Source organism: Nicotiana tabacum, chromosome 13 (assembly GCF_000715075.1).
Source record: "Nicotiana tabacum cultivar K326 chromosome 13, ASM71507v2, whole genome shotgun sequence".
NCBI classification, from domain to species: Eukaryota; Viridiplantae; Streptophyta; class Magnoliopsida; order Solanales; family Solanaceae; genus Nicotiana; species Nicotiana tabacum.
This window is the reverse complement of record NC_134092.1, coordinates 80,429,913-80,439,731: the sequence shown is the minus strand read 5'-3', so window position 1 is coordinate 80,439,731 and position 9,819 is coordinate 80,429,913. Positions and strand designations below refer to the sequence as shown.

Below are 9,819 nucleotides of genomic sequence, written 5' to 3'. Positions count from 1 at the left end.
TTCCAGGGTATAATCTATTCGTAGAGTTTAACATAGTAAATACGGTATGCATTTTCGCAAGAGCTTATGGTTATATTATTGTTTGTTTTCAATTCCATACAAAATTTGTTGTATGATAAGTTAATATATTTTCGTTTCTTCAGTGAACTATTAATGAAAACGCATTTCCATCAAAAAGGGAAGGGTCCTCAAATAGGTGAGTCCTTCCTGGGGTGGTCGAACACTCGAATGGATATCCTATTAGCTTGGTCTTAGCATTTTCTCATAAATCCTTTAAAGGTTTTCAATGATTTGGTATGGGGAGATTGTTTACTTATTCCCTCTGGTAATTTTTATCCGTAGTTTAATGTTTTAATCTTCATTACGGAGCCTGGAAGGAAAGAATTAAATAATAGCGGTAATCATAAAAAATTGTTTGACTAAATTATTCTTATCTTTTTCTTAATTGAGTAATTAATATTATAACCTTCTTGAGGTAGTAAGGGTAAAATCAAATAACAAATAATTAATGTCTTCTTTATTTTCTAGAATGACAAATCTTTTGCTAAAACGACATAAGAAGAACCGGAGGGAATACCATTTATAGGAATTCTGCAAGTTACTTTCATGTGTAAATGCTATGACAAGACTACGATTGTTATTAACTCCCACGATCTCTAAGTTAGTTGAGGAAAAGGAGAAAGAACGCTGAAAACATGGTTCTCACTGCCAACATGACTTCTATCTAGCTTTCCTTCTTTTTGTCAAAAAGCAAGTTGACGGAGTATGTGTTGCCTTTCTGTGCAGCAGCTTCCACACGTTTTGCACCAATCTGGATAACAAACACAAGATTAGAGTTCTAATACTTCTGATGAGCTAATGCACTGACAGTGTAAAAAAAGAATTTACACAATCAATTACTTTTTAAAAAAAATACCAGGTAACTCTATATAATAAGCATTGATTCGCAAAATAATAATAAGTAACCTATTATAACATGTCACGTACAATGATAGTGTAAAAATTCTTCTCTGTCAAGTGTATATGACTTACACACTACCCTCCCCAGACTCCACTAGTGGAATTTTACTGGGTTGTTGTTGTTGTTTTATTAACCTGTTATAATAGTGTAAATATTACTTAACACTATCAGTCTATAACTTAAATGCATAATCCATTGGTCTCGAGACAGTTCCAAATTGGAAATAACCAAAGTTCTGCGCAATAACCATATAGTACCTTGTCCATAAGCCAATAGCCAACCGTTGGCATATACTGCACCAAATACATAACAGCAAGCACAGGCTGCAACAGTACCCAAAATATTAGTGCTACTAGTTGCTATTTGCATATATGCAAGAGAAATTAGTATTAAAGAAAAAAAGAGTACAGAACGGATTAAGAGTATAATATGAAGTACTGAACGTTGGAGTCCTACTTATGCGAATTGGATGGGACAACTAGACACTCGATCAATTTAGCAGACAGAGTGTTATTAGATATTTCATGTTATGTATTGCTAAAAGACATTGGACACTGTAACAGGACAGCCTTCAACCAACTAAACAAAGAGGGGACGCTGGTGTAGTAAGTTTACTTGAAAACAACCACATGAGTATAAAAACACAAAAAGAACGTAAATAAGCCATAAATGTGTAAGCATATTATTGCCACATACTCTTTACAAGAGAAATTTAACTACACATCACGACTAATTTTATAGCATCGGCATTTTGTCACAAAATCTTTATGCTAAATTGCTAGTCCCTCGTATACACCCTTGTAGCAATTTAAATTACGATAAATGTGCCAGAACCTCGATGATTAACAAATTTCTGAAAAGACAACTGCTAAAGTAAATGTCTTGATCAAACCTGATAAGATATCCAAGCTTCCTTGATACCATGGCTAGCAGCGATAATTGTCAGCTCCGCACACCTCTCTGATGATACACGCCGCTATATATAATTGTAAGATAAAAGAGTTAACACGACAATTTGCAAAAATTATCCACATGCTTCACATGCTATGAATGTATCAAAATAAGTGAGCAAAAGGAAACTTGATACTGAAAGCATATGCATAGTCGAGGGAAGAGATTTATCTGGTCCAAATCAGATGAATTGTTCTTTCCGTCAAAGAGTACCATAGTAGCAAAATATAGTTGCAGATGTTTCATCTGAGAGTGACGAAAGCTTTAATGCATTATGTGCTCCGTTTAGAAAAATACTCCTAGTTCCGGTAGCATGTGTTGGCAGAATTACGATCATCACATATACTAACATCAGTATAGGCTTCGGATTCTTATCCTATGAGGGACTGCTTTAGTACCAAGAGAGATGTTTTATTGTGCTAACAAGACAGGAGTAGAGAAGAAAAAAAGAGATTGGAGAAGTAGACAATATTAAATCAGAGGGGAGAGAGAGATTGAGAACAGATGATTCTCAAAGTAAGTGAATTTGTCAACTATCATCCTCCAAGCTACACTTGACAGCAAATAATCATTATGAACAGCCAGGATGCCAACAATATAGCTTCTCTAAAATGAATTTTCACAACTAAACATAAATCAACCACTTTTTAGAATGCTAAAGGAGAAGTACATCCTCATAGGAGTTCCTTAATAATTTTTAAATTTTGACTCCATCTTTAAAATGACAGGATCAGAAACCTAAAATGAAAGGTCCCAACGGGCAAGGACAAAAGCCTACCATCGTTTCATCACATTATGCTTCAAACATCATCACAAGTCAGAACACTGAGAGAATAAATATCATAACTAAGCCTAACTTTAAGATAGGAGCTGCACTTCACATTTATGTCCCATTTCATGAAAACAGATGCGTGGGAAATTCCACTCAGTATATGGTTCATCTCCTGGCAAAATCCAATAATAGATCCCTTCATTCTGCCTAGAAGTTCCAGAAGATGGACTACCAGCATTGCTCAGCCTGAGTGGTATTACTGTAAAATTTCAGCAACAAAAACATCTAATCTGAATTAAGAGAAAGATAGTCACCTCAGTTGAACCAGTTTTTGGATTGGGAGTTTCTACAGGCCCTGGGCAAACTACCGTGACCTTGATTCCTTTACGACAAAGCTGCAAAGGGAAAAGAATTAGATTAATGCTAGGATAAGTAAAAGCAATAAGATGATAATAACAAGGGTTCCGGAACATATATGAAGGTATCGAGGAAGTGTAGAATAATAATGATAATAATGTGGATGTTGGAATCAAACTTCATACTGGCCCAAATTCAGCTACCAGCTTAAAAGGACATTGTTTGTTATGTACATATGAAAGTTTCACACTTGAATAATTTCATTGACTAAGAAAGGAAAAGAAAAGTGATGAGGAGAAGCACATAGCTTCAGTGAGTCATAGAGCACTAAGAAGAATGATGGTATCAACCAAAAATTGAAGCCTTCCGCCATGAAAGATAGGATCCACAGAAGCTTGAAGAAATGTATATATGTAGAGAAGGCATAGCTAGGAAGTAATCCTTCCTCATTCCTCTAAGAACAGAGTATTTGCTGGACTCAATGAAGATCAGTTAGACGAGGACACCATACATCTTTAACTAGTTTGAGTACATAAGGGTGCATAGATGCAAAAGGATGCAACCTTTTGTGCTCAATATGATGTAGCTCAAGTAATGCGACTATAGACCAGCAGGTTTTTTAATCAGTCTTCTTCAAAATTCACTTCCTTTAGATATGGTGAAGACAGTTAGGTTATGGAAAGTAATTGCTAGAACCCCAAAACAAAATTGTTAGGCAATGGAAAAGGTATATTTCATGTTTATCTTTTTCCAAGCACATAACATTCCACATTCTTGGATGGGCACCTATCACTTCACACCTATAATTAAAAGCATACAATTGTGGCATTTGAAATGTTTTAGACATATTATCAAATTCAGTCATTATCCAAATAGATCTTGCAGCCTTTGAAGAAAGCAACTAAAAATTTTGTATTAATGTATAGAAAGGAACCGTCAGATGATTTATGATGTATACCTCCGAACGCAAGGTGTGGAAATACCCATTTACTGCAAATTTGGAAGCTGAGTATACTGCCTGACCTGGTGCAGGAGTCTTTCCTGCTGCACTGCTCATCTGGATATAAAAATAAATCAAATGAATTTTTTCTACCCTCTCCTCATCCAGGGGTATATAAAGTACAGAGAACTAACACTTGTGCCCATAATTACAATGAAATTGAAATACAAAGGAGGACAAATTTTCCATAATCCTGCGATGAGGGTATACAAAAATGCAGCTACCTGATTCTAATAAGAAAATGATAAATCACAGTTTTTCCCTGAGAATTATGATGTCAGGCATATTGATTATAGATCAAGGACATAGTCGAGTTTCACTTGCATGCCTAGCCAAGAGAATTTTGCCAAGAAAAAAAGGATGTATAACTCTTGGTGAACTATTTATGAGATTGCAAAGTTTTACTTCGCCTATTTGACAAATTTGTAGATTTTTGGCTGGAACAGATTTGCTATCAGGTTATGGCATCAAGAAAACTGTTGTCACCAAAATGTGCGGCACCTCTGATCATTCTACTTACCACAACCAGATGTCCTCTTCCCTGCTTCAGCATGTAAGGTACAAGCATCCGCGTCAGCGATATGGGGCCCACAACATTCACATCTAATGTTGCCTACTAACAGATCAGATACAATATGAGTATTTGAAGTAACACAATGAGGACATATATGCATAATCGAATGTCATATATTATCAAGTCGCAGTGGGTAGATGGATATGAGGATATCCACAAGGACATGAAATTCAGAACAGAAAACACTAATATAAGAATAGTTCAAACATAAAAACTGAACCAATGCCAACCTGTTCAAAGAAACTAAAACAAGAGCCATACGAGCCTTAGGACTCTTTTTCTGATAATTCACTCTGTTAGAGATAAAAACAACATAAAGATGCTCATACGTTAGATGACAAAAGTCTCTACCAGGAGAAAGAAAAGCTCCCCTTTTGAAGAAAAAAAGTTAATATATTAAGAACTGCACCAGGAAAGGCCTGCAATAAGAAAACAACACTATTGCACCTAGCTAATCAAACCCAAAACTGGCAACTCTTACAAGCTAGACATCTAGAAAAACTACGAGGCCCACACGATGCATATTTAGAGACCAAATGGACTTAAAGTACTATCTATAATTTCCTCCACTGTTGCTTGAATTCTGTTTGCCCTCCATTCTCCTACTTTTGTGGTAGTTGTGAACTCTGTGATCAAGCCTCCTCAGTTCTCTTTGCTCTTAGCCTCCAAGTTTCGCCTCTTCCTTTCATTTCTTTAACCACGTCTTCATAGCATGTTATCTCAATTTGCATGAGCAAAAGACAACCCCCTCTTTTGAAATAAAAGAGACTCCTTAAAATTACTCATACCCGCTATAGGGATGACATGACAACAAAAGATACTTACATGTTGGAATGATGAGCCACCACAGGAAACAGTTCTTTTCTTACAGTAAGTTATTTATCAATATATATAAAGCTGTGCGCTAAGAAGGGGTTGTCACCAAATTCAGGGGAAAAAAAAGTTTAGCATCCAGCTAATTACACCTCAAATTGACATCGCTTACAAGCTAGATTCTACAAAGCCTACAAGAACAGCACGGGCAACATATATTCAGAAATCAAAACAGTGAGCGACAATTACAATTTTCTTCCTGCTATTGCTTTGAAATCTTTGGCTTTCCATCTTCCTGCTATTACTGTACCAGTTCAATCTGTTCTCATTCATAAACTCTCTCTTTTTTTTCTTTTTTTTTTTTATGACGGTGGTGTCCTGGCCTCCTAAACTCTCTTTGCTACACAACCTATGATTTTTTGCCTCTTCTCCATTTCTTTAACCAAATCCTTCAGTATAAGAAATTCTGGCTCTCTCCTCATTTGACTTTAAAAGCAATACAACTCCTTAAAACTACTCAATTTACTCATATGAATTCTGTGTTGTCCCATAAACCTACCACATTAACTAAAGATAATGGAGATTCAGGAAGACCTTTCAAATGCAAAGCTGCTCCACATTTGGATGACCCCCAGAGTAGAACAAACTACCATCCTCTCATTAAAATGTCATCCACTTCATATTGGTGTTATCACCCTAGAGTTGACCATTCTATTCTGCGCATGACGTGTAAGGTAAGCAAGATATTGAGCCCCTATTTCAAGGGAAGCAATTGAGCTCAAACTTAGCTTTCTTTATCCCGAGAAATTTCATCACGGCTTTGATTTCTCTATTTCTCATGATTACTAGTTCGGGCTCATTTTGCTTACCCTAGGTAACTTGGGTGCACAAGTGTGCTAAAAAGATAACATTCCTCCATTCCCTTTTCAGCATGTAAAACCTCTTCTCTCTCCTAGATATACAAAATATATTCACATATCTCACTATATGAAAAGCAACACGTTAATTGAACTTTGTCACACAGCATGAATGATCAAAGGATTTTGATGCTCCTATTGCAAAACCCAATTCTCAGTATAACCAACTGGCTTCTTTTCTCTGCTTCCAGCATCACATACTTCACAACAAATCTTATTATCTCTCACTTCTATGGTACAGAAGCTTCCACATCCATTCTAAGCCAGACCAATGAAATCCCTAATTGTCATCTCCATCTCCTTTCAACCCCAGTATGATCTTTCCTGTCTCATGGTGGCAACAGAATGAACCTTGTAACCCGACATATCTAAGAAATCTGACATGCAAAACCACCATCCTTCTCGATAACTAGTATTTCTTGACAGTGATACTGCCTCAAGGACCTCAAGGGTCTTGACCTCAGCCTGAAATAAGCCCTCAATCTCACACTGCAGAATATCTTCGGAACTCCAAAGCCTGAGCCCTCCAACAGACTTTCCTAATTTTTGCACACTAAGGATATACAGCCCATTCTTTTTATAGATAATTAACTCAGGAGATATATCTTCTTTCCTTAAGTCAATTGCTTATGAAAGTCACTGAAAGGCAAAATAGTCTTGCAAGAACGTAGTGCTAGCTGAAACTATCTTTGGAAACCAACAGATAAACAATAATAGCTGAAGACTATTCTTCTTGTGGACATAGTATAGCAGTTGACAAACATTTTCTTGTGTTTTAACATCTTCTGTTAGAACAAATTAGTTGTGATTGTGGGTGCATATTTACTGAATTACGAGGCTGCTAGCTCTGATTGAAATGATTAAGAAAAAAACCCATGAACAGACTAGCATATTGGATTTATATAGGCTAGGCATGGATATGGACCTTATCTGCACAACAAGCTTTATAAAAGATGATACCTTGAGACTTTCTTCTGTCACATCCAATGCTGTAGATTTCTGGAATAAAGAAGAACGGTAACTTTTAACTACATCTTCGTAACATTAACAATGATCTAAAGTCAATTCAAACAAAAACTCAATGAAAACCCAGATTTTAAAGTTCTACAAGCTACAAAGAGAGAGTTGCAAATTTCAATTGATCCTTTATAGTCATTTCTCTCTCTCTTCTCCCACCCTTCCACAGTACTTCAGTAGTAGTTAGTATAGAAGATTTAGCACAAAGGAATTTAAAAGGGAACTCAAGGTTAAATTTACTAGCTTACATTGGAACCAGACAGAATGAACAATAATTGAAGTTTTAATTCAACATCCTAAGAAAGTGTCAACCCTCAACCTTAAAGAAATCCACAAATTTGTAGTTTTCTTTTCTTTAAGAAACTGTGTGAAAGTGGTGTTGCTTTTATATTTGCTTCCTACTGTGACCTCGTAAAATATATAACAAACTGGACTTCATATCTTTTTGCTTCATCCCCAGCTAAAAAAGGAGAGGCACAAAAGTTAAACATAAAGATTGATAAGTACTCCTATAAAATCTTTAAGAAGTGAAGGATGAGTTTTCGTTGCACAACTGATATTGTAAGGCCCATAGCAGAAGTTCACAATTTGCCTAGATTGAAATGCTAAATAGAACACAGTTAGCCAAAGCATCTCCATAAAACATTAGAGTTTCCAATTCTTGAAAACATCCTCTTGTTCTAGGCTTTGTAGGACTAGCAAAAGAATTGAATATCCTCGATATTCACAGGGTTACTAATGATCTGTTTATTTGATGTTGAAATGTTCCTGGGTAAGAGGACTCCATAAGATGAGTTTGTTCCCAACGAGACCTTCCGTCATAGACTAAAAGGAATAATATTATAATTAATGAATCCAAATGAAAGCACAAAAGAATATCTGATTCAAAAAATGACTTACATTCAAGAGAATTAAATGGCCAATACTGAAAGTGCAATTAATTGTGGCTTCAATTATAAACAAATATTATCTACTTACTGGTCGCTCATAGGCTGCATTGTGAATCATATAATCCACTCCAGCTGCATCAAAAAATGATTCAGCTTTCTCTACAGCGACTCTCAGACTTTCCTCCCCGGATGTCAAATCCAGTGGTAAAATCATCACATCTCTTGGTGCATACTTTCCTGATTTTAATTGACACAATAATGCGAAACAAAAACCAGGATTTAAAGATCAGTAAGTCAAAGTAAGAAATCAAGAGGCTTATCCTGCATCATTGAGAAAGCATTACCTGTAAGTTGTTGCTTGACCCGCTGTAGCTCAGCTTCATTTCTAGCAGATATAATGAGTTTTGCCCCTAAACTTGCAAGTTGTTTGGCAAGAATCTCCCCTTTTCACCAATATCCAAATGTACAGACGAACTAGTTTATTGAGAGAGTGACACTAACTTGAGTAACAGCGTTAACGTGAGATGACAAACTTGTGACAGTTTTATTGACCAATGAGCATAGTATAAAGATGAGAAGTTCAACTGTTATGTATGTAGTAAGTTCAACTGTTACGTATGTAGTAAACACCAGTTCCATATAAATAAATAAATAGATAGATAGATAAGATAAAATACTTTAACATCCTACAAACCAAATACCTATTCCGCGACTAGCTCCGGTAACCCAAATAACCTGCACTTAAATTCAAAATTAAGAAAATAAATAAATAATTAGAAAAACACACAAAAAGTATCGGCTCAAAATTTGAGAGTAAACTAGACACATCAACAGAATAGTACTCCAAACCAAGCTCTTTTCCCCAAAAAATCAGAAACTCAGACCTTATCTTCGATTTCTTCGCGTTTGACTTTCCCTTTGGAGAGTAATGTAAAGTCCCCTGATAAGATAATAAAATTTTGAAATTTCAATCCTTTGTTAAACAGTCAGATTCAAATTCAAAATGTATCCATATGAATGAGTATTTACCATCAGCAGTGAGGAACTTGATGAAGAAGGCTATGAAGATAGCAAGGAATATCAAAAACAAGATCATCATGTTTCTCTTCCTCTTCAGCTTACAGTGTCGTTAATGCTCGAGCAAAGGACGCCAATGGATAACGAATTTCCTGCTAAATGCCTCCCACACTGCGCATTTGGCTCCAAAGGGCGATATATGCCTTGGCGTTTTTAGGGGTTCAAAGACAGTTATGTAACACAGAAATTATTATGTCAATTATTATTATTATTATTCTTATTATTATTATTATTATTATTATTATTATTATTATTATTATTATTATTATTATTATTATTATTATTATTATTATTATTATTATTATTATTATTATTATAGATTATCTAATGGGACGGGAAATCTCGGTCCGAGGTTAGGGTAGCGGGGACGGTTTAGAGCGGAGGGAGACCGAGGACGAGTCATGGGATGGGTCGCAGTATTGATGATCAATACCGTCTCGGTATCCTACCAGATTATTTTAAAAATTATTTTTTAAAAAAAACTAGTCAT

The 9,819-nt window shown here is 35.6% G+C and overlaps 1 protein-coding gene across 2 annotated transcripts; it reads right to left on the bottom strand.

The window, feature by feature from the left end:
• Nucleotides 1–497: 497 nt before the first annotated feature.
• LOC107767664 (uncharacterized) lies at nucleotides 498–9,495 on the bottom strand. Of its 2 annotated transcripts, XM_016586739.2 has the most exons (12): nucleotides 9,282–9,495; nucleotides 9,137–9,192; nucleotides 8,954–8,987; nucleotides 8,597–8,695; nucleotides 8,341–8,489; nucleotides 7,306–7,344; nucleotides 4,562–4,654; nucleotides 4,000–4,098; nucleotides 2,999–3,079; nucleotides 1,854–1,937; nucleotides 1,219–1,284; nucleotides 498–811 (listed from the first exon to the last, which is right to left on the bottom strand). In XM_016586739.2, exons 1-12 carry the CDS (start codon nucleotides 9,349–9,351, stop codon nucleotides 725–727), a joined length of 957 nt encoding a protein of 318 aa, XP_016442225.2. In that variant the 5' UTR covers nucleotides 9,352–9,495; the 3' UTR covers nucleotides 498–724. The 2 variants fall into 2 exon arrangements, with proteins under 2 accessions (XP_016442225.2, XP_016442226.1); XM_016586740.2 differs by lacking the exon at nucleotides 7,306–7,344.
• Nucleotides 9,496–9,819: the final 324 nt, after the last annotated feature.

Excerpts from the sequence above, each read along its gene's own strand:
- LOC107767664 (XM_016586739.2), bottom strand. The coding sequence starts at position 9,351 with ATGATGATCTTGTTTTTGATATTCCTTGCTATCTTCATAGCCTTCTTC. Across the intron at positions 8,696-8,953 it reads CGGAGCTAGTCGCGGAATAG|GGGAGATTCTTGCCAAACAA; the intron begins GTATTTGGTTTG and ends ATTGGTGAAAAG. Across the intron at positions 8,490-8,596 it reads GGTCAAGCAACAACTTACAG|GAAAGTATGCACCAAGAGAT; the intron begins GTAATGCTTTCT and ends AATTAAAATCAG.